Here is a 27,757-nt window from a genome sequence, read left to right on the forward strand (position 1 = left end):
GTATGTTTAAACATCTACAAACGTTTGATACGGCCAGACCTTGAAGTTGCGAACTTAATCTGGCAACCAAGGTTGATCAAGCATCAAAAGATCTTGGAAAACGTACAAAGAATTGCGACGCGTCTAGTTAGTGGTATAAAAAATCTATCCTATTACGAACGCTTTAAAGAACTGAATATATCATCGCTGGAATACAGAAGGAAAAGAGGGACATTGATAGAAATGTATAAAATCTGCTATGGTTCTTATGATAGGAATGGCACTGCGGGACTATTCGTGCGTAATGATAGGGATTCTAGAGGTAACGCATGTAAAGTAGTAGTACGTAAAGCAAATCTAGAAATGCGAAAAAAAATCTTCACGATAAGAGCACCTCTCGACTGGAACAATATGCCACAGGAAACAGTGCAAAGCAAGACCATCGACGAATTCAAGTGGAAACTGGACAAACAATGGAAAGCGATTGGAATTGACGTACGATCTCGAACGGAGATAGGAAAAAACATTTGAAATGACCACAAGAGGCACTGCCTAATGGTCATAAAAAACTTGACTTGACCATATTCACGATCTGTATTATTTGAAATTTCATTGCCTATGTTCTGTGCTTTATTTAGGGCTAGTGTTTGTTATGTGTTAAAAGAGTTAGTAGTTAGCGTGTGAGACTCGCAGATCGATCCGTGACGTAGCCGAGTTTTTACTAGTTCGAGTCTTTTTTTCTTATTGGACAGCTGCTTTTTGTCGTTTTCTCGATAGTGTTTGCGAAGCTTAGCTTCTGTGTTTAAGCTCTGCGTTTTCGCTTATAAGTTATATCACAAAGAATGAGCTCTAATTGTTTCAGATTGGTATTATCTATTTATTGAAATCCAGCTGGAGTTCATTCTGTAGTTCGTTAACAGAAAATCATCGAAAAACAATCGAGCGCAATAAAGGTTTATGCCGGTTCCGAAAACCAAAATTGGTAAGTGTGCATTTTTCTGAAGCTCAAAAAATTTGACTACCTACCTAAAACACTAAAAGCCTTATTTTTTTAGGGAAATCAAATATCGAGCTTGTTCGAGAGCGTCACAAAAAGCGTCGCATCAAAAAAGTATTGCTGACAACAGAGCCACATCAAGGCAGTAATCAGTCTATGTCGATTTATAAAAAGCAACCTGGACTAGACATTCTCGAGCATTTGGGTGAATTGCACATACAAAACTCGACTTCCAGCGCCGAATCTTCCAAACACAGTCAATGTTTATTTGAAACACACTGCAAGTCCAAAAGGTCTTCAGCTTGTCGGATATTTGAATCAGAGCAGAAACGAAATAAGTTGCAATCATGTCTGGAATGGTCAACGTCAACTCGGAGGTTACCGACTCCTTCTATCGGTACAAGATGCCCCGAATCCTAGCCAAGGTGGAGGGAAAAGGAAATGGAATCAAAACTGTTATTGTCAATATGGTGGACATTGCGAAGGCGCTCAGCCGACCACCAGCTTGTAAGTGTAATCGATTTATGATTCATGTTGCAAGTCAAAGGATTATAGGGTGGCTGCTTTTTTGCTCCAATGGAGTGTTGAATTAAGAAAGCTACGCTTGCTATTAGCAATTGTCGTCTAAGCGGAACATACTCTGTTCCTGTTAACCACTGTCTAACTGAATCATTTAGTTATAAAGAGTCGATGAACGTAGCGAGGACTCTTATATTCATCTTGGTGTTTTTTTGTTTATTTTCAGGAAAAAGGCTTCATATGCCGTTATAACTATGATGAGCATTCATACAAGTTATTACATTTATGAATACATTTAGGAATTTATGATATTTTGGAGTTCAATTCAAATTCTTTGCTAAAAGTTAACTAAATTGAGCTCTCCGAATACGAACGTGGAAATTGCTCGAGAAAGGGTGAACGGCTTCTAGTTTCGAAAGTAGATTTTAAATTTTAGATTTTTCAGCGTAAAAAAAACTTAACCCATTGATCCTGTTGTCGCAAATGTAGTTAATTTTATCCAAAATGTGACAATCATAAACTCGTCTTGAAATTCAAAGAGCATTAAGGCCAAATAATTTTTACTATGAAATTCGAAACTTGAAGTTAATTGCATAGTCTTGCATTGATTGACCCGTTTCCAACTGTCTGGTGGCTACGTTTACTTAACCAGGGTGGCTATTGTATCAGTGCCCTCGGTGCAAAGCGTGATCTGTCCGTGCCAGTAAATTAATGTTAGTGCCAAAAAAAGTTCGCCGCTTTTGTTCACTAGATCATTGAAAATGAAAGCAGGTTTATACAGTGAAAATTTGTTCAAGAGTTAAGTTTTCTTAAGTTTACAAAGAAATTAATTTTGAAACATTGTTGTAATAATATATTTTTCGAATCGTAAAAACTGATTTGGTTTAATTTCGTCCGATTTAGAATAGTTCCGATCATTTTTTTCGTCATAAAAGATATCAGCTCATAATAGAAGTGCTTAGTGGACTCATTTTGCATTTAATGGCGAACCAATACTTTTATTTTAGTGTTTGTGTTTTGAGGTGAGTGAACTTGAAAATCCTCATTTATAAAAACGATCTTTCAAGCTGAACGGATGTCTTTTTACAGTATTTTCGTCTTCGTTGCCGTTTTGATAGCTTTTTGCGAATTAGACAGTCAAAATTTTTATTTGTTATTATCCAAACTGAACATCTTTCAAAATAATTCGAGACAAATATTTGAAAATTTTTGGTAGATCAAGTTTTTTTTCGAGATTTTCAAAAAGTTCGGCTGTCGTATCGTATAATGTCGCTTAGTTTGCCATGCTGTAATTAAGCGGTGTCGAAGGTAGTGCAAAGCTCCCCTTCACCTCTCTGTTTACATTTGATGCGCGATGGTTTTTTCCTGTTTCCAAATAGTTCTTTGCAAGGGTTGAATTGTGATTTTACTAACCTTCACTTCGTAAATGTTCTCTTTTTTCGCTTAAAAACTTTATTTAGTTCAAATTATTTCGGCCTATTTTTTATCGCCATAGTGACCAATTTTTGAGACCTATATTTTTTATGCTTACTTCTGGATCTTACAAAATGCTAAAAGTAATAATAGAACCTTCACTTCGTAAATGTTCTCTTTTTCCGCTTAAAAACTTTATTTAGTTCAAATTATTTCGGCCTATTTTTTATCGCCATAGTGACCTATTTTTGAGACCTATATTTTTTATGCTTACTTTGGATCTTACAAAATGCTAAAAGTAATAATAGAAATTATAGTTCTAGTTTTTCATGACAACAATTTTTTTTTTTGGCTTTTTAATTTTTGTTTCCTTTTTGTTCGGCTTGATAGGTTTTGGCGTATAATATATCGGATTAGTGGCCTCATATCGTTTCATTTGTCAAGAAAAAAAGTTTTTTAAGTGTTTGTGCCTTGAGGGCGAGGGAGACTCATTAACTTTTCATAAAGTCTTAATTCTTGTGCATTTTCCTTCTTAAAGGGTTTCTGCTGAGGTATTTTTGGCTTTGTTACCATTGGGTAAATTATCTTCCGATGTTAGTTTCTTATTCGAATATCTTGGCATGTTTTTGGTTCAAAACTAGCTTTGTTCATTTAGGTATTTTCGTTCAGGTCTTATGGAATGTTGCAGGTTTTTCACTCAATCATATGTTTGACTGGAAATTTTGCATATATTACTTTGGTTCTGTTTTTAAAACTAATTGTTCATTTGTAGATCCTTGCAAATATTTTGGATGTGAACTTGGCGCTCAAACTCAAATCGACGCCAAAAAGGAACGATACATTGTTAATGGGTCTCATGACGGTTCCAGACTGCAAGAATTACTAGATGGGTTTATTAAGAAGTTCGTGCTCTGTCCAGAGTGCGACAATCCGGAGACTACTCTGCTACCTAATCAGAAGAAGAAAATTATTCCTCAGAAATGCATGGCCTGTGGCTACACAAATGCTACCGTTGACATGACTCACAAAGTCTGCACTTACATACTGAACCATCCTCCCGAGATGAGCGAATCGGCGGCGAAGAACTATGCGAGCAAGAAGAAAGTGAGTTCATTTTAACAAATCATCTAATATGTAATTGATATTTTTTCCCAATTTGATTTGGGATATTGAAAGTTCTATGCTTTTTTGGAGAATTGTTTATCATTACTAAGGAACAAAATATATACACTATCGATTAGCAAGCTTTATCAAACGGGAACGTTTTATGCCTGATCACTGGCATATAGTTATATATTGCGAGTGATGCAAATGCTTTGCTTTGCCTCTGCACCAACTCAATGTATATTAGCGTGGCGGTGATGAGAACGGAGATGACGAAGGCTTGGACATGGGAGATGATGACGAACTGGAAGAAGTGATTCCGACTGGGAATGGAACTGCGAATGGGGCAGACGACAGAGAGTTCGACGACTGGTCGGAAGATACGAGTGCGGATGCAGTGGCCAAGCGACAGCAGGATCTAAGCATGGGGGTGAAAGGACTGACTATCACTGTGGAACTGGAGAAGACTCCTCTGGAACGACAAGAACTGTTCTACAATTTCATGGAGGCTAGTACTGAACAAAAAACGATGGTAGTTCATGCAAGAATTGTAAAGATCGATCTGTCTATGAAACTCAAACGTTAAGCGAAACTCAAATCATAATCATTGTGTATAGTTGTAATCATTTATGATAAAGTTTAATAAGCAGCTTATACAAGTTTGATAATGGTTCTAGGAGAAGAAGCGTGAAGGCAAACTGGACGACCTGGCAGTTGCAAAAGAAGTGTATGAGAAGGCCATGGAACTAGACATCAACGATACTGCGCCTCTGATCATGGTCGGCGTCATCTTCACTGAGAATGTGCTGAAAGAGATGCCCCTTTACAAGAACCTGTTTCTGCGCTTCCTTCATGTGAAAGACATCAAGGATGGAGCGAGACCGAACGAGAGAGCCCAGAAGCAGTTGTTAGGTGATGAATAATCCCCTTTTTCTGCCTTGTTAGTCGTTTGTCCCCTACACTCGTTGATCATGAAGTAACTAATTTTTTTCCATCTAATACTGTGCTGCTTGCACAACAACCGGCTACATTTGTTTCTTTTTGAATGATTTTTAAAACTTTTTGTGCTACATCGTATTTACAACATAATGCGTCCAAGGCCCTTTGCCATTTTCTTAAAATCTCACTGCGGTATTGAAATTAAGGTGGTCTGGAAAAATTGATAGAGGCACACAAGGATCAGCTAATCAGCAAGGTGCAGAACATGCTGTATGTGGCCTATGACAACGGACTCATCTCTGAAGAGGTCGTGATCGAATGGAGCAAGAAGGCGAGTAATTGCGTTGCATTTATTAAGTAGCTAAAAGTAGTCTGTGAGATGCTGATGACATTTGTTTTTAGTGATGTTATTTTTGAATTTGTAAGTCAAAGTAGGAGACTATCAGTAGGAAACTATTTGATGATAGAGAGGCTTCAAGGGATGGGACACAGTTAGTAGAAGCAGTAACCGTAAAGTGAACAAGTTCAAGTTTTGTTTTTGAAAACGAATAGGGGTGCCTACGATTAGCGAGTTTCAGAAATTATGAGTGATGAACTTGAACTCTTTTCTTATTTAATTTGGTTTTATACCGACTACGATTGAACAATCATTTTAAATATTGATGCAGAGCTTGGACCTTATGTAATTAGCCTGCCTAGACAATGCCATAAATCTGCTGCTTTATGTTTATTATTTTATTATTTTTTATGTTTTCAGATTTATATATTTTTCCTTTTCTTTGAAGATCTCAAATTTCGTTTTTCATGTGATAAAACGGGCAGTGCTCTGTAACTCAATTGGGTTCGTTAACTGTCCCCTCACTGTTTTTGGTGCTTCGTGTTAAAATTCTCGTTATATGCATATTTACCATTAACAATGAGAAATAAATTCTTTCTTTCTCTTTCAATTTGAAAGGCATGATCTGATTATCCCACTGTTTTGAAAGCATCAAATCGTCCTGTAATTTTCAAATCGTCCTCTAAGTTAAGTGAATGCTTTATAGCAATATTTTCTTTAGAAGCTCACCATTTCAGTGGCATCCTTCAGGCTCATTAACTTGCTTGTTTTTAGGCTACTAAGAAGTTTGTGTCGCGTGAGTTGTCCAAGGAGATCCGAGCCAAAGCAGCTCCCTTTGTGGAATGGCTGCAGAATGCGGAGGAGGATTCGGACGAAGAGGACGAGGATGGTGAAGGAAACGAGGATGACGGAGACATCGAGGTAATAACGCACCTAATAATAATCCTTATTTACGCTTGCGATCGGAATATATACTTTTTTTCGGGTCAACAACTTGCTTAACAGAATCAATAAGTATATTGATTCTTAAAACTCTAATTTCTTAGCATCTGCTGATACACACTTACTCTGGAGGCAACGAAAACTCCTGGGACGGCAAAGGTCCTGGATTAGAACGTGACCAGGGCCTGTTTTGTTTTTAAAATAGGGAAATAATCCGTTTTGTATAAAATGTTCTTTCGTGTCTGCTTGTTTTGTCGGCGTATTTGCCATATCTGTGAGTTTTTTTTACTGTACGCATTTTTCATTGTTAATGTTTGAAAGTTGATGAACGTAGTTCAGACTCTTATATAGGTCGCGATGTTTTTTTTTTTGTTTCTTTTCCAGGAAAAATCTAACATTTGTTCAGGCTGAAATTTATTTTTTCGCAGTTTGACTTTTGAGTTTTTTCAGGGGTGAAAAATGGTGGCGGCTAACGTTTGAAGAAGAAACTAAAACTGATGATCAGCTTATATAATGCTTGAATAATGATTGCGCTTGTGATTAGGAAAAGTCTTATAATTTGCAAACGCTCTTTTGAAGTTCATTTCCTTTATTAAAGGAAAGCAAACTCCACTATCGAACAGCGAAAGTGTAACAGTAGGAAAATGTGATTGAGTTCTAATTTCAAAAATGGAATTTAATTATCAGGTTGCTCTAGCGGAATAAAAAATTACGCTATGATCCAGTTTTCTCAAATTGGGTTAGTTATATCAAAAATTTTCAATCAAAATTGTTCTTAAGTTTCAATTAGCTTATGGCAATATGTTATTTTTATTAAGAATCGATGAACGTAGTTCAGACTTTTATTTTAGGTCACGAGGATTTTTTTTCAGGACGAGTCTTAGAATTTGTTGAGGCTAAAATTTACTTATTGGCGGTTCGATTTTTGATTTCTTTTTAAGTTCAGTTCTTTTCCTTTTTTGAAAGGAAAGCAAACTCCTGTATTGAACAGCGAAAGCGTAAAGATCACGAAAAACGTGATCAAATTCTAGTTTTCAAAATGGAATTTAATTTTCAGGTTTCCCAGCGAAATAAAAACTTTACCTATTGATCCAGTTTTCTCAAATTGGATTGATTTTATCGACAAAAGTGTTCATCAATTGTTATAGAAGTTGAAAGAGTTCATTCACATTTTCGATCATCTTCTGTTGGGTCGATTTTTTTACTCTGAATCAAGTATCATTTATAGTAATCAGAATGGATCGAGTGGTATATCATTTTCATGCCTTTTTACGTTTTTGCGAATAATCATAGTTTTTAGCAAAATTTTAGCTCGCTCATAGTAGTGTGATAAGTTTTACTTAAGCTCTGAAAACTTAGTATAAAACTGCACAAACTGGAATTAACTGCTTTTTTTATGTCCAAACTTTCTGTGCTCTTTGCATTGCAATCATCTACTCTTGTTGTTTCTGTCAGTGGTTTTTGTGTTGAATTTTTAATTGCCTTGCAATAATTTTCAAACCTTTGGGTTCAGATCTGCTGGTTGCTACCGAAAGTTTTTATCCTAGGTAGTTTACACCGTATGTTTCTCAGTCCAAAGTCGATTATAAATAGTAGTCGATGAACGGACTCTTACATAGGATAGGTCGTGAAAATTTTTTCATGTTTTTTTTTCAGGAAAAGTCTGAAAGATTATTCAAGCTCAAATATGATTTTCGCGGTTTGACTTTTGATTTTTAAAGTTCAGTTCATTTCCTTTGGCAAACTCCACCATCGAAAGCTCAAAAGTCACGAAAAACGTCATCCACTTCTTGTTTCGAACGTGGAATTTAATTTGCAGTTATCAGTGAAAAATTTTACTTACCCAGATTTCTCAAATTGGGTTAATTTATCAAAAAAAATGCCAATCATAAATTGTTCAAGAAATTCAACGAACTTTAGGGGCATCTATTTTTTATTTGAAATTCGTAAGTTGAGATTTTTTCAAGAAACAAGTTTGTTTCTGCGTTGGCTATGTTTTTAAATAAGCAAGACAGCTAGAGCAATTTTTGAAAAGTTTGAAGAAAGTTAACTAGATCTTTCGAATATGATGCAGCTGGTGGTAATTTTATTTATAGTTCTCAAGCGCAGCTATGTTTAGTTCTCGACTTCGACCACCACCCGAGCAGCGGCAGCTCCGACCTCCAACGGGGCTTCGGCAGGAGCAGCACAGAACGAGGAAGATGACGACTTAGACATAGATGACATCTAAGCCGACATGCCACTAGGCCGAATGAAATGAAACTAAGACTTAAGCAGAGATCAGAAATTATTCACTTTAGTTTCAAAACAGAAAACATATTTACTTGTGATAGAACTAACAAGATTGCATGGCTCGTATACCTTAACATTGATCTTAGTTAACCTTGCTTGCACCGTTCGTTTGCGACCAGCCATCATGTATATTCCTCCGTTCCTGGACTTCTCGACTCATTAAAACATTAAGATTAACCTTCTCAACAGTTTTAAAAGTCCAGGAACAAATAAAGAACATCACGCCATGAATATAAATTAAAAGTTGACAAACTATTGATGATTTTCAGTTGTTGAGACCACTGGTTACATAAACACGATTCTCTTATGATTCTGTTGAAGCTTATTTTGGTTTTATATTTAAAATTGTTTTGATGCCTTATTTGATTATCAGTCTTCTGAATACCTAAATATTGACGTTCAGCTTGGTTCCAGTTAAATATCATGTGTTCTCGTTTTATAATTACGTCATGCTACGATTATCATAATTTAAAATCGACTATAGTTGAAATTTATATAGAAATGATATTGGTATTTTCAAAAACGAGGTCACATTTTAAACATAAGTTTTATTTGCTGTTAAACCACGAGAGTTTGCAGCGAAGTTCACCATTTCATGTCTTATATTGATAAATGCGGGAGTTTGTAAATCTTGCTTTGAGTTGAATAATCATGGTTCGAATTCAAAATTTCCTTCAATGTGGTTCGAATTGAATTAAAATGGTGTATACTGTATCAGACGAACGAAATTGATGGTTCGTTGTTTTACATGTAACAAAATGTGCATATTTAATCTCTACTTTCAGAATTGAGCCTTATTTGGTCGTGTTTTTTCTTGACACAAAGTTGAACTATTATAGAAAACATGATTTAAAATCGTAAAGCGAATTGGATCTCGGTAACTATCCTCCAATGGTACATAGTATATAATTTCCGCCCCTATTAAGAACTAATTCAACGGTTAAGCATATGCTGATTTTGTTCCGTGTAAAGAATTCCCTTTGTTCAACAGGGGGCTACAGTTACTGGACTTAGAAGTTGCAACTTTTTGGTTTCAACGAGCAATTGAACGAAATTTTTCTTCGTTATCCTTTTCTCTGTAATTTTTTAAGATAAAAGATTGAAATTTTGACATATGGCAGATAAAACTATTTCAAAGTTCTTAGCTGGGCCAAATTTTGAAAAAGTTTTTTTCTCGAAGGCTTAAGTTAGCCAGTATCTCATAATTTGATTTAGAGGTGTTCTTGCTGTGGAAACTTCCTCGCAAACAGTATGAGTAATTTCAATGTATGGGCTCAAAATAGTTCCTTAGGAAGCTGACTAGCTTCACTTACTCTTTATGCCGCTGAAAGATGACAGACAACAGAATTTGGACAGTTCGCTCCGGCTTTGAGAAACTTGTCATATCTTTTGGGACGACACATACATTAAAAATTCTCGAGAGCTTATACCAGAAAGTTGGAGAAAAATAACAAACAAGATGACTACTAATGCGAATCCTGTTCATGAATTTGGAGCAGTAAGTTGTCCAAAATATTTGCTGGAATAGTTCTTTGGTGCCTTATTGCGATCATCAGCGCAAAATTATGCGTAAAATGAAATACTGGATCAAATTTTGGCCCGGCTGAGCTCTTCAAAATAATTTCAAAATATCTTAATTAATTGCAGAGAAAATGGCAAAAACGTTAAAAAGAATATCGTCCATTTGACCGTTGAAATCAAAAACTTCTGTGTTTCATGATTGTAGCCAGAGAAACTCAGCAACTTTTCTGTTAAGGCGTATTTATAGCCAAACATTTTTTTCTTCATAAAAGGTGGGTTTGCAAAACACTGGAAATTCTCTGATACTTTCATAATTTATGGTTTCAAGTAAGCAGAGAAATTTTCTCGATGCCTGACGGGCTATGCTATTTGATTCTTATGACAAATGTATAATAGTCAAACTTTCACAACTTTTCTAGCTATGAAATCACAGAGTAATGAATGCCAATACCCTCTTAAAACATAAGTAATAACACCTTTTGTCCGGATTCAATGAAAAAGTTTGATCGATTTACAGGCGTTTTGCACAGAGTGTTGGCGTTTCCTTTGAGTACGTAAAATCAAGAATGTGAGTACCAGATCCCGCGTGGCCTCTAGATTCAGGTCTACCCTAGCCTGAGATTTTTTGGATAAAATGATGGTAACACATGAAATCTCTATACGCAAATGGCCTTGAGTAGTAAATAACAGCTTCGCATAACATGTCTAGAATGTGAGAATAAATATATATGAACTATGCTTCAACAGACTGGCTAAGGATAACTGATAGCTTCTCTGCGTTTCGAAGGAGCCACAAATATCTCCCGCTTAGTTATTTTGTCATTGGGATTTTTCCATTACAAAAAAAATCAGATTGATTTTGTAATTTTCTTTTTGGGATTTTTTTTGTTCATATAAGGTTTAATAAAATGAATCTGAATGATTTTGTCCTTCCACTTTTTACCAGCGAGCGTAATGTAGTACTGAGAAGCCACTTTTTTCAAGCAAATTAATAAAACATGTATTAATAATAATGTGATTGACTGCTAATTTCGAGAATGCAATTTAGTTTTCAGATTTCTCAGCTGAATATATAATTCACCTATTGATCCTATTTTATTTTTCTCAAATTGGGTTATCTTAACCGAACAAGTGTCTATCATAAACTTTTCTTGAAATTCAAAAAAAAACTTTTGAAAATCGAAAGCTGACGTTTTTTCAAATAAAACAAGTTAGCTTTGTTTTCTGTTTCTTTGCATTAAATGACTCTTTTTCAACTGTCTGGTAGCTGTGTCACTAAGCGTTCGGAATGCTAGCTAGACCAAAATCTATTACAACAACCCAAGCGTGAACCTAAAAAACTAGCAAAAGTTCATGTAGCTCTATTTAAAACAGACATTACCACAAATAGAAAACAAACAAAGTTTACCCGTAATTACAAAAATCTCATGCTGAACATGTTTAAGACAAACTGAAGATATTGACATCAAATTTTGAAAACACAGGGCAAAAAAAAGGCGCTTTTAGACAATTTTTTGCAAAACAAAATTGACCAAAAAATTGCGTTTTTCGGCGCGCGCTACCCCATCAAAAATATTACATGTTTGCGCCAACGGCGCCTGTGAAAAATTTTAGGGTCCGTCACCAAATATCGATATCTCAAAATAGTACATAAGGGGGATCTTTTGGGCCTGTAGGGTCTCAAATTTTTGAGAGGGAGGCCGTCCGCCCCCTCCTAAATCCGCTGGTGCCATTAACTACTAATGCTATTCTGAATTCTGCAACAACTACCTAATATACACACTAATCATACAAAACCCAGCTACAAAGAAAAATATAAATCATTAAATAGAAGAATTAGAAAAGAAGCCCAGTCGAGTATTTTGAGATTAGATACAACGAAATACGGCACCAAAATAAAGATAAATATTCACACATTGCACAAAAGAGGGACTCCGAATTATCTATCACTATAAAAAAAGTTTTGAAGGTTAGAGGTACTTCAGAAAATCCTTTAAACTCTTAACATTCAGTACATACGGTAGAACATTGGGAAAAAGACTTGAAATATGTAGCTCGAAAAGTTATAGGTAACAATATTTTTCAAAATAAACGCATGAGTACTTAAATTTTGATCATAGGGCAGAATAAACAGAACTCTTATACAGCAGCAGAAATCTTTCGAGTCTGGTTTTTGTGCTTTTCACTTTTTGTTGAAGTTGAACAGTTTGGTTTTTTGAATGAATATCTTTTCTGCAATACTCTGATCTTCTGTAGCATCTAGTTTTTTTGTGAGAACTTCAATCGAACCCCAGTGGAGTATTTTGAGATTACATGCATGAAATACGGCACCAAAATAAAAATAAAGTATAATCATGATGCACAAAAGACGGACTCTTGCACAAAATCTTTACTCATTTTGCACAATAGACAAATATTTTGCACAATTTTGTAAATTTTGAAGGTTAACTTGCTTCAAATAACCCGTAAAGTTCCAAACAATCAGTACTTATGGTAATACGCTGAGAAAAAGACTTGAAATATGTAGCTTGTAAAGTTATATTTAACAGTGATTTTTTGTATTCAACGCATGATTTCAGAAATTTGTTCATAGGGCCGAAAAAAATAAAAACTCTTATACAGCAGCAAAATTCATTCGGGTATGGGTTTTTATGTTTTGCATTTTTTGTTGAATTTGAGCAGTTTGGTTTTTTGAATTGATTATTTTTTTAGCGATACTCGGATATTCTATAGGCTCTTTTTTGTTATAGGGCCAACAACTAATATAATAATTTAACTTCGTTTATCCAACGCCAAATCGAAAGAAATGTTCTAGTCAACAACTGCAGTTTTGGTTAATTTTGCGAATAAATCGTTTTTGATAAAATGTTTGCAGATTTTCAAGAAAAAACTATTCAAATGAATCCAATTTAATTTGTTAATTCAAAATGATACTCTCCTTTGTACCAGTCATCCTGCTCGAAATTACAGTGAAACCTAACACATTCCAATACGATATTTTTTTGCATCAGCTGAAAAAGGGAATTAAAATTATGTCCAAAATTGTCTTGACGAAGCTAAAAATTTCGCATTTTCGTAGATTCAACGACTGATTATGAAAAAGTATTTATTTCACCGTTCAAGTGTTTATCTTTTTTGATATGCAAAGTTTCTCCACTATACAGAAAGAGACGACTTGCATACGGAAAGAAAGTAATTGATAATTTTCAAACAAATTTTAAAACAATTTTTATTGCACTAAATTTAAAATTCTATAAATTTTTCGTTTTCCTATTTTTTACACTTGCGAAGCAAAGTGTATTAACACGAACTTTCATTTTTTTCCAACCTAAGTCGCAAACAACAGTGCTACTTTTGTTGCCACTTTTGAATTTTGAATCAAAAGGCTGCGGTAGAAAAACAATGATAAAAAACAGCAGTACAATGATAAAAAGTTCGATTTGAGAAATTTTCCAACTCAATGTATTTCGCAATTTTTCTGAAACGCATAGTTTATACATGGAAAAATTCTTTGTTTTCCAATTCATTACAAAAAAAATTGTGTCTTTTTGTACTTAGTGCTTCTTTTGCTGCATAGAATGAGCAATTTATTAGCATCTAAAGCTGTTATTGGTTGTTAGTTTTTAGGGATTTTAGGCATCAGTGGCTGAGTGGATAGTGCGTGAGACTCAAATTTTCTAGGTCCCAAGTTCGAATTTGACACGTTGCCGAGTTTTCGCTTGTTTCAGGTTTAGTTCTTTTTTTTCCTATTTCACTATATAAAGCTACTTTTTGGACGTTTTCTCGCAACTTTTAAGTTTTTGGAAAAAAATGTAAAAAGTTCAATTTTTTGAAAAAAATGCAGAACTCTCAAAACTTTGGCTAGTTTTTGTTGCTTTTGATCTATTGAAAAAAATTCCTTCGTGCAGAGTTTAAAATCAAGCTCAAAATGTATTTTAATTAGCATCATATTGAGACACTGATACAAAATTTTGAAAAAAAAAATATGAATTTTTGCACAATTTTCTCTCAAAATTTTGAAATACAATAAATTTTCCCTAGTTTGAGCTAAAAATGGGTTTTTTAGTGCTCTGAACACTACAAAGAAAGCACTTATTAGCTGAATCAATATTTAAACTTCCAACATCTCGGGAAAATTAGTTGTAATTATAGAGAAACTTAAGTAAAAATTAAACAAATCTATCAAAAAATTTCCATTTTTAACCTTTTATTTTTGTAATTAACTGATTTTTAGTTCAGTTCAGGGAAAATTTGCCTACAAATATAATTCAAATTAACAAAAAAAGCAAAATTCATTGAAATTACCGGATCAAACTCCGTGATTCAAGTCCTCCTCAGTTTTTTCTTAATGATTAACCCAAAATTGTACAAAAATTACAACTTCTGAGAAGTTTTTTACTTTAACAATAATAATAAGGTTCAAATCATTGATGAAAAACGAACATTTACTGCTAAAAATGACTAAAACTGTGGTAATTTTTTTCTTAAAAGTATATTAGATTGCAGGAAATTCAACAAAACCTTCTTCAAAACTGATGATTGTCTCTCTGTTGCTTCTACAACATAAATTTCATGATTTTTCCGTAGAAAATTTCCATGTTTCAATGTTATTCGTGATTTCTGCTTTCTACATGTTTTCGCTATTGAACTCACTTTGCAAGAAATTTTGATCAGAACCGGGGAATTTAGGAGGAAAAAAGTATCAATTGAACGAACAATTTGCTGGTAGATATAAAATTTAAACTGATGACGTCTGATTATGACTAGGTAATTTTTACATGTTTTCTTTTAGGGTACCTTGTTCAGTTGCTACAGTAAATTATTTAAGCAACAGATCATTAACTATCACTTTTCCTGCAAAACAATTAGTAAATCGCTTTTTATTCTTGATTTTTCTCGGAAGTTTTCTCAAAAAAGTTTAAGTGAGAAAGAATTGGTGCTAATTAAAGCATTCAAAAGTACATGTATATTAAGAATAAAAAAGTGTGTTTTTACGTTGAGTTTCTAGAACAAATTAAGAGCAGCTCTATTGGTTATAATCTGGAAACCTTTGGAAGTAGAAATACGCAACGAAACCTAGTTCCTAACCTCTGCAACATCCAAAAACTTGTAAAGGAATGCTTCCAAAAAAATCGATTTAAAAAAGGAAATGGAAGATCAATCTGTAACAATTGAATAATTTTGCGAAATTTATTAAGCAAAAAACTCTACAGTTCTACCTAATTTTCTAATTGAAAAAAATTGAAGCTAACCAGAACAAAGTTTTTACTGTGTGTCTAATTCAAACTTTCTAACAATCGTAAAGGTGTTGGTTAGTGGGCAAAATGAATATATATATGTCTGACTGGATCATAATTACGGAGGATGCCGTGTAAGTTAGTACATTTAATACAATAGGTGAAATTTTAGAAATATGGTGACGTGTACTTGGAATTGAAAAACAAAAAATGATGTTGTTGGTTACTCAGTTAAACTTAGTCAGAAAAATCTTTAGGCTCAATATGGATCATTCTATGCTTGAAAGTTTGTAATTTAGTGCTGAAATGTTAATTGAAAGTCTAAACCAGTCCTCTAAAAATTGCCAAACCTGAAAAAAAAATTATCGCTACCACTTAAAATTAACAGCAAAAGTTTGAGGCTGTAAATGAATCAGTATTTAATATACAAAACCCTTGCACTTGAACAAAGTGATGAGACATATAGAGGTTAAAAATGTAATAAACCCTGTTTTTGGAAAGGAAAGTACTTATTGTCAAGTTCACGGCGAAGTATAACTCTCGTTAATGGCTTCTACTTGTCCTTACCCGCAAAATTTTTGTTCGTAGTCCTTTCTCATTTTTGCTTCAAAATCTTGAAATTTTCCTGAATTACTCCAGTAACTTTAACAAACAATGCTGAACTCTACTTCTATCGCGACACCTGTTCCTTGACAGCAGTAAGGAAAAATACTGAGCTCTAAAAGGAACTTGAGAAGACATGATTAAAAAGTTCACAAGATCTCTCCTCCCCCTCCTCCTCAAACTGTTTGCGATGAGTGTCTCGAATCATTTGAAAATTTGTCGGAAGCCGGAGAGCACCTCGAGCTGGCACATGACATGACTTCCAATAGTCATTGTATCTTTTGCCATACAATACTTCTCACCACGGAAAGCTATCAACAACATTTGCTGAAAAAGCAAGCATTGCCAGTTTGGGATGGCATCGAGACGATGTCTTTCGCTGCGTCAAAGGAAAGCGCGTTCAGATGGAAATTGCCTCGATACGATCTCAAAGTTGGTGGAAAAGAAATGGATTTCCTTCAAGTCATGATGCAAAACAAGGAGGAAATAGGTGCTCTCATACTGAAAAAAGGTCAAAGAGGGTCCGAACAAAGTGCAATTTTATGTGGAAGTGGGGATGATCAAAATTCCCACTGTGCAAGACGGGGACACTGGAAAATTCAAAAGGACTATGCTATTTCTAAACACTAGGACATTGACAGTGTACTTCGAATGAATAGCTGGGGATCAATACATTGAACTGATTGAATATATGATTAACGAAGTCAACTCGTTCTCTTCTCATGTTAGCGGATGGATTGTTGATCGAATTGAAAGACTGCAAATCAGTTCCCGGCGTTCTCAAGAATAAGAGCAGGATCCTACCTCGAGCTACCTGATGCACTCAGCGCTGCTTCTACACTGTTGATAAATATCAACACTAAAGATGATGACCGTTGCTTTCCCTACTGCTTTGTTGCCGCATATCACAACTCGAACGAGCCGACCCACTACCCCATATCTATACGGGGGCTGGAGAAAAATAAAATTTCAACCAACGATCTCGACAAAGAAGGAATTGTGAAAATCAATGGGAATAAGAAATGCCAATGGATCTGATGGATATGGACAGATTTGAAAAGCTGAAAAATTGTCAAATCAACGTCTTTTGGTATGCAAGTTCTACTTGCCTTTCAAAAATCTCAATACTCCCTCATTAATATTCTTTGCTTATTCAAAAGCCCTATAAAATTTATTTTTCTGTTCAGGTTCAACAAAGGCGAATTGTTGCCCATAAGATTATCACCTTGTGTTGATAAGCGATCTCCAGAAACTGGTCGAGAACGTGCGGCACAAAACGCACCGATTCCAATCTGAGATTTCCCGCAAATGTTTCCAAACATGAGCTTCATTCGAAACTCTGGGAAGACATCAAGAACTGTGCTACCAAGATGACGATGTCGTCATAACAATGCCCAAGCCGGGAAAAGATGACCACAAGTTCAAAAACTTAACAGCTCGTTGGTACGTACCAGAGTAATCTACTTTGATTCGGAGTCACTGCTCTTACCAGTATACGGACCGCAACCTGATCAGCAAAAACCTAGCACGCATACTATTGAAATCCATCAACCGTGCGGCTACGTCTTAGCAGTAATAGAATTTGGGAAAATAAGACATGTTAAAATTTGAGCTTAAAAGAGGACCGAATGTGATGGAAGAGCTAATTAGCTCCCTTGAATCCTTAGCGAGACAAACTTACGTAGAAAAAGGAAATATTACACTTTCACCGGTATAACAGACCAGGAACGAAAAGATGCTACGGTTTGTTGGATATGCGAGAACGATTTTTCCGACAATGATCAAGAGGTAGTTGATCACTGCCTTTAAACCGACAAGTTGATGTACATAATGATTGTAACGTCAATAGAAAAACGACAAATTACATTCCAGTGGTGGCTCATAGCATGTCAAATTATGAATTACACTTTATTATCAAAGCACTGGCAAAAAACGATTAGAAAAATACTTCTTTTGTAATACCCGCATCTGAAGAAAAATATATATTCTTGGCAATCTCAGTGTAAATAAAAACGTACACAGACAAAAATGGAAAAAACCAAAAAACTCTACGAAAATTTGAGATTCATCGATTCGTATAAGTTCATGATAGCACCGCTGGCAAAACGTGTAGATAATCTGCCCAACCAAAGTTTTTTTCTGCTGGAGAACTATTTCGAAAAACTAGGCCACGCTTCTGAAAAAATGAGTATATTTAAACAGAAACGGCGTTACACCTAATCAAACTTTAACTCATTCAAAAATTCCGAGAAACTCGACTTCCCTCGCGAGCAATATGGAAAAATAGTCTATCAGGAGGGGATGTAAGTTTTTCAAGAAGCGAGTACAATCACGTCCGAAAATTTTTCACTGAACTGAAGTTCACTTGTTGGTTATCACGACTTGTGCTGGACTACAGATGTGCTATTGCTTGCTTCCGTTTTCGAATTTTTTCGAACGAACTTACGTTCTGGGTTGAGCCTGTTACTTCACGTTAAGTAACCTTTCCGGGGACGCCTTTCTAAAAGTTTGTAAGCTCGACCAGAAACTTTTAACGGATGGTGAACATCTGGATCTTGTGCAGCGAATGATACGAGGAGGCATGCCGTCGGTTCACGCGCGTCAATTTTACAAAGGAAATAATAAATACCTTGACAATTTTTTGCCCTCACAGCCATCAAGCTACATCCTCAATATTGACGCAAACAATTTGTACGGGGGGATAATGAAACACTACCCTTTGCCATTAAACGATTTTGTTAATAGTCGAAAAAAGACTGGTAGACATACTGCTCATCAGCGAAACCTCAGAGTGGGGTTATATAGTTGAAATTAATTTTACCAGCCCGAAGAGCTTCATTACATCTTCGCTGCTTACCTTTTGCCTCCTCTCGTGAAGTAGTTGACATCGGTACATCGATGCAATGAGCAACGAGCAAGTGGACATGTTGGGAAACTTGGGAATCACCACACTGACAAAAGTGCCAAAGCTTCTGCAGATCTTGCATCCTAAAGAAGGTTATGGTTTGCATTACCTTACCTTAAAAATAAACCACGAGCTGGGACTGAAAATAACTCACCTCGGAAAAGTTCTTCAGTTCCACCAAAATCACTGGATGGCAACTTTTGTCGACGTCAACACCCGCCCACGAAAAGTTAAAACGTAAATAAAAACCAGGAGAACTTTTACAAGCTAATTGTTAATTCAGCATTCGGTAAGACAATGGAGACTAAGTTAGGTAGAAAGAAGCTGAAGATTGTAAGGGATGATAGATAATTTCTTCAAAAAAGATCTCTGAGCACAATGAACAGCTTTCAAATCATTGACGATCAATTAGCCACAATCAACTTTTCCCTAACAAAAATAATTTGGGAAAAACTATGATAGTTGATTCGACCATCTTAGAACTCACCAAGCGTTTCATGTTTCAATTTGATTATAAAAAAATAAGATTGAATCTAAAATTGGAACTACTATACTCCGACACGGATAGTTTTTTTATGACATAAAAACTGACGACGTTTACCGAGACCTAGAGAGAACAAAAGCTGATTTCGACTTGTCAAATTTTGATGTTAACCATTTCTTGTTCGTTGATACCAACAAGAAAATTGTGCTGAAGCTCAAAGCCAAGACTGTTGGGAAGGCGATCAGAGAATTCATCGCCCTAAAACCGAAACTATTTTCGGTCGTCCTTAAAGATAAGTAAAACTTCCACCTTAATCCACACTACCTTTTTATAGAAAAAAATTACCACCACTACCACCAACCTCCCTTACTCCCCCTTAATTTGTTGCAAAAAACTATGGGCATTATCTGATTTAATCAACATTATACAATGCTGCCTAAACATTGATTTATTTGACAACATGTTTCTTCTCTTTTCCTCTTTTTTAATTATAATTTAGAGTCGTCTGCTCTTTGGTAATATGAATGAAACTTTGCTTGGTAAAAACTGAGTTGCTGAAGTGAAATGAAAAAGAATAATAATTTTTTGCCATGTAAAAAAGAATAATAATTTTGCTTCTGTTTACAAGGCACTCAAAAGTTGAGTGTCAAAGGAATAAAACGGAGTGCACAGCGAGAAGTAGTCCACCAAACCTGCAGAGACACATTATTCACATAGAAAGCAAAGAGAGTGTTAAAGTGCAACTATAATATAGTTTCGAAAAGTAACACTGATATGACAGTGAAACAAAACAAATTTGCACTATCTTCATTCGACTCAAAACGTTTTCTCCTTTTCGAGGGGATTTTGGCAGTTCCCTTTGGCCATAAAGACGCCGAAGAAAACTCATTTCTAGAAGACTCTTACATGGACACAGCGTAGGCCAACTCATACAATGAAGCTGATAACAACTCGTCCGAACTTCAACTTCCGGATTGGGGATTTTTACAACCGCCCTACTCAGAAACAGAGCTGCCAGAAGAAGAACATTCCCCTGTAAATTGAATATCCCATTTATTTTATCGGAAGCTTCAGAAAAAAGACCAACTAAAAGACAGCGCAAAAAAAAACAATAAACATTAAATTCTGAAACATACATTTTGAGACGATTTTTACTGCTCGTCCTTTTTATACTTGGGCTTAAACTTGTTTTGGTTTTTACCGTTTTATTACTAATAAAATGTCCGTATTGGGCTCAATCACAATTTTAACATAAATAGCTTCAAGCAAATAAACTATTTTACGCACACCAAATGTTAATTCAAAAAATATGTGAAATCATTTGGTTCAGTTTTAATAACAAACTTTTATTAGCGTGACAAATCTTCGATGAAAAGAAAGAAAACCAGGAAATGATATCCACGTGAAACTAGGACGAAAAAGAAAAGTTCAGGAGTAAGGACCATTAACTTTAATTATCGCGGGAAAAGGGTTTGCTTTAAATGGAATTAGAAGGATTTATTTTATCGGGTCCCGGTTGTTAAGCTCAGCTCTACAAGATCCTATGGAGGGCGTCTTTTAATTTAGGTGTGAAAACTTACGTTCATTTACAAAATCCTAGGATATAGGTCCTCCAAAAAATTAAGGACCCTTTTCCTAGGATTTTGCTTTACGTGAGGACCCCCCCCCCTTAGGAAGGATCCCCCTTAGGATCCGGGACACGATACAACACTACTGTCTGGTCATGTGAAGAGACACCTTGCTAAACATGAACATTAGATTTTTCCATCGAAGTCCAGCTTTTAGCGGTCTTTATGTGCATGGCAGTTTTCAATTTTTAGAGGTTTTTATGTTTCAACTCACTGAACTCCCGTAAACAACCGAATTTTTCCTAAGCTTTGCGTTAAGTTCATACTGAGGTCATTTTTTCTAATGCGGAGAAAGCTTTGAAATTTGGTCCGGGCGATCATTGTTTTAATAAAAGCAAGTTGAAATGAGATGACACGGTTAAGGTTCTGATCATATATCTAAAAAATTGAAATTTTTCACCGCACCAGCTCACGTAATAGGACATTTAATATGGAAAAAAGAAGATTTTTTTTATGCATCGTTTTTGTTGCTTTCACTCTGAACGTAATTTTGAGTTTTGATATTAAGAAGTTTGGTTTTACGCTTTTGTTAGAGACACTAGAGCAGCATAGTTTCATACAATTTAGGGTAATTTCAATTGTTTGATTATATACCGTTTTGTACTTATTGAGCTTATTCCTCCCCACATGGGTATGCATTCCGAGAGGCCAAACTGTGCATTTTTTGAACTTTAAGCGAATTCCGCTACACACAAAAATCAGATTTGTCGCGAAATCCACAACATTATTTAATTTTCTTTGATCTTCTCTGCTGTTTTGGATTCCACGGACAGATAGCTAAAAAACTGTATTGCTCAAAATCGCTTCAAAAACAGGCAACTTTGCGAAATCCGCAAAAAAACTTGTGGAATCCGGAGCCAGTTTGTGAAGTCCATGAACAGATAATAATATGTGTGCTTAGTAAACTTAAGCTGTCGCGGAATCCGCAATTGTAAGTGGAGTTCGCACATTGTAAGTGGAATCCGAAAATTGTAAGCGGATTCCGCAATTTTTAAGGGTAATCCAGAAATTGTAGGTGGAATCCGCAAATTTTGAGCGGAATCTGCAAATTTGCGGAATCCACTCACGTTTGCTGAATCCGCTTACATTTGCGTGGTCCGGAACAACTACCTGAATTCACGTGTTGCGGAATCCGCAACAAAATCAATGTGCCCACAAGTTTTACGTTATTTGTACGAATTTTTGCAAGTGGAATCCACTTAAATTTTGGAACATGTTTAAAAACTTGTCTCCGGAATCGAGGAACATACAGACACAAAAATGTGCGCCTATCCAGTGCACAGTTTGGCTTCAAAATATGGGGAAGGGGCGGTTGGGTGATGATGGAGTTGTGGTTATGGGTGGAGGTTGCTCAGTTGATCCGATAGAGGTGTTTTTGGGACTTACTGTATTTTCTCATGCGTGACTACAACATCCTCTCACTTCACAATATTAATTTCCAACATGTGAACATCTGTATTTGAAGAACATGATTGAATAAACTCAATAAAAGTCATTTATAACTGCATATTAACACGCTGAAATTGTCATTGTTCCAATTTTTCAAGAAAGTGACAAAATAGTTGTGCCCTGTTTGATTTTATTTCATTAGACAAACTTCGGTTTTTGAAATAGACTTTTTTTGACGAATTTTTTTCATATCAACCAAAAAGTATTGTTGTTTTGGGCTCAAATTTAAAAAGATATATCCCTTTTTTTGTAAAATTTTTGAGCTTGAAAGATGACCAGTTTTGGGATAATTCACGCTTGTTTGTGCTATTTTTACGTCAGCGGCAACTTATTGTTCCGATTTTTGATGAAAAACGAAATATTTATATCTGGCGTGGTTTTTTTATTCAGTCAATTTTCGGCGATCAAAGTAACAAAAAAACTAACGTCCATTGAAGATATTGACGCCCTGCATCAAAATGTAAGAAAAAAATGTACCTCTGATTGTTTTTTTGCAAAGTTCTGGGAGTTTCAAAATATTCAACTTGGGCCATTCATAAACCTCAAAGCGTAACGCGACTTATTTATGCGGGGCAAATTGAATTGAGGCTACTTAATCGGTCGTATTAATTTCGTGTGACCTATATTTTCAGACATGATCTTCGAAATCGTCCAAAATTTATGTCTTTCCAATATTTTCGCGTAACAAAAACTAATTAAAGGGTAGTCGGAACATTCAGGGATTTGCCTGATATAGAAGTAATCTTGTTCCGTCTTAAAATTTGTTTTAAATTGGTCGAAGCCGGCTTATTTTTATAATTGATACATTGAAAATTTGAGGGCTTCGCCCTGATACAAACAGTCTTGTTATAACGAGCTCTGCTCAACAGCTCAATTAACTTCCTATACAAGAAAACCTAATTCGATAATTCAGCCGAAAATTCTTAAGCTTAAATTTTATAGTTCAAAATTTTTGGTTCGGATTTGATAAAAATCTTCGAATCAACCAAACAGACTGCAACTTGACTGCAAGGCAGTCCTGTTTAAGCGAGAAGTTTAAGTTCATTTGTTTTTTTTTTCTGTCAAACAATATAATATAACTAACTATTACTAACCAATTATAAGAAAATCTTAAAAAGGTTTTGCACTCTGACCAGTTTCCTCGACTTAACCGTTTTGTAAAATGATTAGAATAAAACTGATCTCAGTCTAACCTCGACTTCAACAGTAATTCCCCACTAGGTAAAATAGGAGTAAGACAAGACTAAGTAAGAAAAAGTTGCCCAAATTTATCCGGTAGCCAATCAGATAACTTGAAAAACCAACAGTGTACAACTATCTGAAAATACTCTATAAAAAGTGTTTTCTTTTCAAATGGTGTGACCAGCAAGGTTGTAAAAAGCCATAAAAGCTTACCAGTTATTTTAGAATAATGTTTAAAAACAATTAACTTCAAACTCTCACTTCAGTTAGGTTAAGCAGAAATTCAATTGAGAAAACTGAACTGACGTTATATTTCAATGAAAAATAAAAAAGTCTTCTTAAAAAATTACATTTACAAAACAGTAACAGTGTTTGTCTCGAAAAACAGGAATAAAACTAAGGTAACTGATAATATGAAAAATTTTGAACTGTCGAAACAAAAAACTAAACAATGACAGAGTGGATATAGATCATTCCACTGTATTCTTGAACTTTCAATCCTGTCTCAATACAATTGAATTATTTCAAAACGATTATATATCGTCAATTATAACTCATAGAATAATAGAAGCCTATAGTCTTTTGGAAACCAAATGAGCTTACCCTAGTCGATAGCATATTTTTATCCAACAAGATCTAGCAAGATTCGTTTAAGATTCTTGGTGAGATGCTTGTATAATTTTGTGACAATCAAAGTTTCTTCTGTTCCATCAGATTTCATTCAAAAAGTAAAACACTTGAACTTTTCATATGTAAATATACCTAACCAGTTATAACTGTGTGCCGTCCGAAGCGGATCATGGGGCCACCGAGGAACATGATGTTGCAAGCTACTTTTAACGGAATTGTATCTATACTCTTGAAAATGAAGCAAATTGATATTCCGATTGCATACGTTGCCAGGAGTCTTGCAAGATAAACATAACTTTGCAAATTCTTTTAAGTTAACATAAAAAGCAAGAGCTTTACAAGATCTTACATGATAAACATTGGCTATCGACTAGGGTAAGTATACACTCTATGTTTATTTTGCAATTCAATGTTTTTTTTTCGGTTGGAAAATTGTTTGTTTTTAAAGATATTTCTGTAGTTTTGCATAGAACCTAAAGCTTTCAAACCCTCTAGGCATTTACTACCGCATAAGTCTGGTTATTTCTTTTGCATTACTGTATATTCTTGTGAGTTTTTGCATCAGCCAAAAGCAATCGCAAAAATGAGTGACCAAAAGTGGCTTGCAGTAAAAGTAAAATATATTGCCAATATAAGTAACAAAAGAAAGAAAATTAGAACAAGTAGCATCCCTGCAAATTTTCTCATCAATTCAATTGAATTTTTTGTATGTAATCAATGAGAAATGGCTGATTTTTGAGTAGACAGCCAACTTCTTTGATTTTATTTGATGTAGATTTTAGAGGATAGATCGAAAATGATGATTTTTCAAAGCAAACTTCTAAAAATCTTATTCCAAACCTGATTATGCAGGATTTTGAACTTCGAAAATTTTTTAAAGATATGAAGAAACAGAGAACTTTGCTGAGGATTTTTTACAAATTTGGGTATCGGGTAAGGAATAAAAAGAAACCTTGATATAATATCGTACGACTTTTTGATTAATTTCAAATTTTCTAGTATAAATAAAACTTCTTTTCTAGTCAGGTGTAACTCAGCAGCAAGTTTATAGCTCTGATACTCACAACTCGGTTCAAAAGTAAACTCTATGATTGAGTCAGTTTCCCTGAACAGGCTTCTACTTAGTCGGAGAACTCTAATTTGGACAACAAAAACGTCCAAAAATTTGTGAAAAAAGTTTTAACCTACATCTATTTCATCATTAAGGAAATCACACGAAATATTTTCTGTTCGAATGTTTTTTAATTGAAATTTTTCAAATAATGATTATTTTTCATCCAAAGTTATGTCTGGAAACTGGCGAGTTCTGAAATTTTCTGGAAAACTCCAGTACTTTTGTAGGCGATGACTTCATAACCATAAAAGGAAAATTGCGTGGATGGTTAGGTCACTCTATTTATGGAATGACGCCATTACCATAAAAAAATTGTGTAGGCGATGACGTCATTGTTAATATATATACGCTTAATATATTGAATTAAATCATAAATTTTGTTTGCCAATCAGAAACAGTCATTGAATTTTACTTCAAATTTTGCAATTCGTTACTTCACGAAAATAATGCCTGGTCTTAACCGAAACGAGAAAGTCAAAAGTGAGACCTGTGGACATTAATACAGGAGAGCTGATGCTGCGAGACATCGAAAGAGATGTGAAAAGCAGGAGGATTATAACTGTTCCAACTGTCATTTTTATACAAAGAACAAACATAAGATGGACTGTCATGTTGCCAAGAAGCATGCTCAACCAAACTCGATGCAGTCCAGGGTTTGTCCGTCTTGGGAACAAGAGTTCCCGAAATACTATTCTCTCCAAAAACATCGGAGAAAGGAACATGGAGCTAAGCAACGGAAATCTAAAGATACGGTGGCTGAACTGAACAAGATTATGGAGGAAGAAGGGGAAGATGGAGAGAAACTCAAAGAGAAGTTAAGTCCTTGTCAACATTTTCTTCTGGATACGGAGATGGAAAATGGGAGACATAAGGTATTTAACTTCCAAATGTCCAAGTTAGATACTAAAATAGTCAATGAGCAACTTGAAAAAAGTCTTCAACAAGCTCGATTCTGCCGCTAAAATTAACATTGTTCTGGGATTCGTTTTTCAAAAAAATGAGACTGGTGAATATCGATATTTCTCCGTATCGACAAAGCAAAGTCCCATTTGCTATGTACTAAAGAAGACTCGATAACAATCCTAAGAAAAGTAGAAAAATTTGATATTGTGGAGCAATGTACCCAAGAACGTCAAAAAACAAAATGGAGATTCAAATTGATTACTAATGTTATAACTTTTGCAACTTTGCTGAAAAACATTCCAATGGAATGTTCGGACTCTGTCCTACCCGAACCTTTACTGCGACATACGCAAGTGGACTGTCTTTTATCTAACAAAAACCAGGAACCATACAAAGATCATTTGTGTCTTTTCCGCGCATTGGCCATGTACATGAATGGACACAGTTATCTCGTTTTTCACAATTCTAGATAATTTACAGATATTATAACAAAGACTGGTTATGATCCTAAAATTTTTCGTGGAGTATCAGAAGAAGACTTACCTGTTTTCGAGGAATATTCGCAAAGAAACATCTTTATATACGATTTCGATATCTAAGAAAGTGAATATGTAGGAGAACTAGCTCCACGAAGTTCTAGAAAATTTGATAAAACAGTTAAACCACTGAGATATAACAATCATATCATTCATACAAATGATAAATGTAGTTTCTTCGGTGCTTTCGATGCCCTAGCTGTGACCTTTTTTTCCACAAATCAGACCTCTTCAATCAACATCTCACGAGAACATCTGCAAGGTCAGAGTGAAACATATTTACCCAAAGAACGTGTATGAGCTCCGCGAAACCTTGTTTGAAATGCAAGAAGGGTTTAATCTTCCCTCTTTGAAAACAGCAAATTTTTCAATAATCTAGCAAATATCATTTTTGAGTCGATTTGTGTTCCTACACAGGAACTAAAAGAAACACAAACTAAAACTACAACCTGGATTGGAAAGCATTGTTCCATTTTCAGTCTCTATATCATCGAATCTGATTGATGAACCCATCTTTTTGTACAACAAGGATCCACAAAATCTGATCATTAATTTTCTAAGCAACCTTGAACTGTTGGCTGAAAAAAATAAGGTGGAGATGAGAAAAAAACTTCAAAATACTGAAGTAGCTGTCAATGAACGAATGAAAAAGATTTTTGATCAGCTAAGCGAACGAGGTAAAAATTGTTTAACTAACAATTTTGAGTACGAAGATGAAAGCATTGAAGACTCGGAAGAAACTGATATGTCGACCCAGTTTTTGAAATTTCAGAATAATCAGCTGATTGATTTGAAACAACCTCTTGAGAGATACGTAAATAATTTACCTGTTTTTGGGTTTAACAGCGGTAGATATGATTTGAATTTAACCAAGTCCTACTTAATCCCTTATTTGATTCGCGATAAAGAACATGAAACAGCACTAATCAAAAAAGCGAACGATTTCATTTCCTTCAAGTTTGGAAAGTTTTCTTTTCCTTCGGCATAATGAAGTTTCCGAGTGGAGCAACAAAGCCTATAAGGGTAGCGAAATGGAGAGATTC

General features: G+C 35.0%; 3 protein-coding genes across 4 annotated transcripts in view; all 3 read left to right on the forward strand.

The window, feature by feature from the left end:
- LOC134842397 (integrator complex subunit 11-like) overlaps nt 1–27,757 on the forward strand; it is a 546,173-nt gene that overhangs the window by 476,423 nt on the left and 41,993 nt on the right. The window lies entirely within an intron of this gene.
- Nucleotides 1–27,757, forward strand: part of LOC134842399 (ubiquitin carboxyl-terminal hydrolase isozyme L5-like) — a 445,222-nt gene that overhangs the window by 362,930 nt on the left and 54,535 nt on the right. The gene's annotated exons all lie outside the window — the stretch shown is intronic.
- LOC134842153 (eukaryotic translation initiation factor 5-like) lies at nt 822–9,327 on the forward strand. Its single transcript, XM_063858365.1, has 8 exons — nt 822–961; nt 1,035–1,483; nt 3,681–4,012; nt 4,260–4,520; nt 4,690–4,924; nt 5,158–5,282; nt 6,063–6,209; nt 8,350–9,327. The coding sequence occupies exons 2-8, from the start codon at nt 1,324–1,326 to the stop codon at nt 8,458–8,460; spliced, it is 1,371 nt and encodes a 456-aa protein (XP_063714435.1). The 5' UTR covers nt 822–961; nt 1,035–1,323; the 3' UTR covers nt 8,461–9,327.

The sequence above is a fragment of the Symsagittifera roscoffensis genome, chromosome 3, assembly GCF_963678635.1.
Source record: "Symsagittifera roscoffensis chromosome 3, txSymRosc1.1, whole genome shotgun sequence".
NCBI lineage: Eukaryota > Metazoa > Xenacoelomorpha > Acoela > Convolutidae > Symsagittifera > Symsagittifera roscoffensis.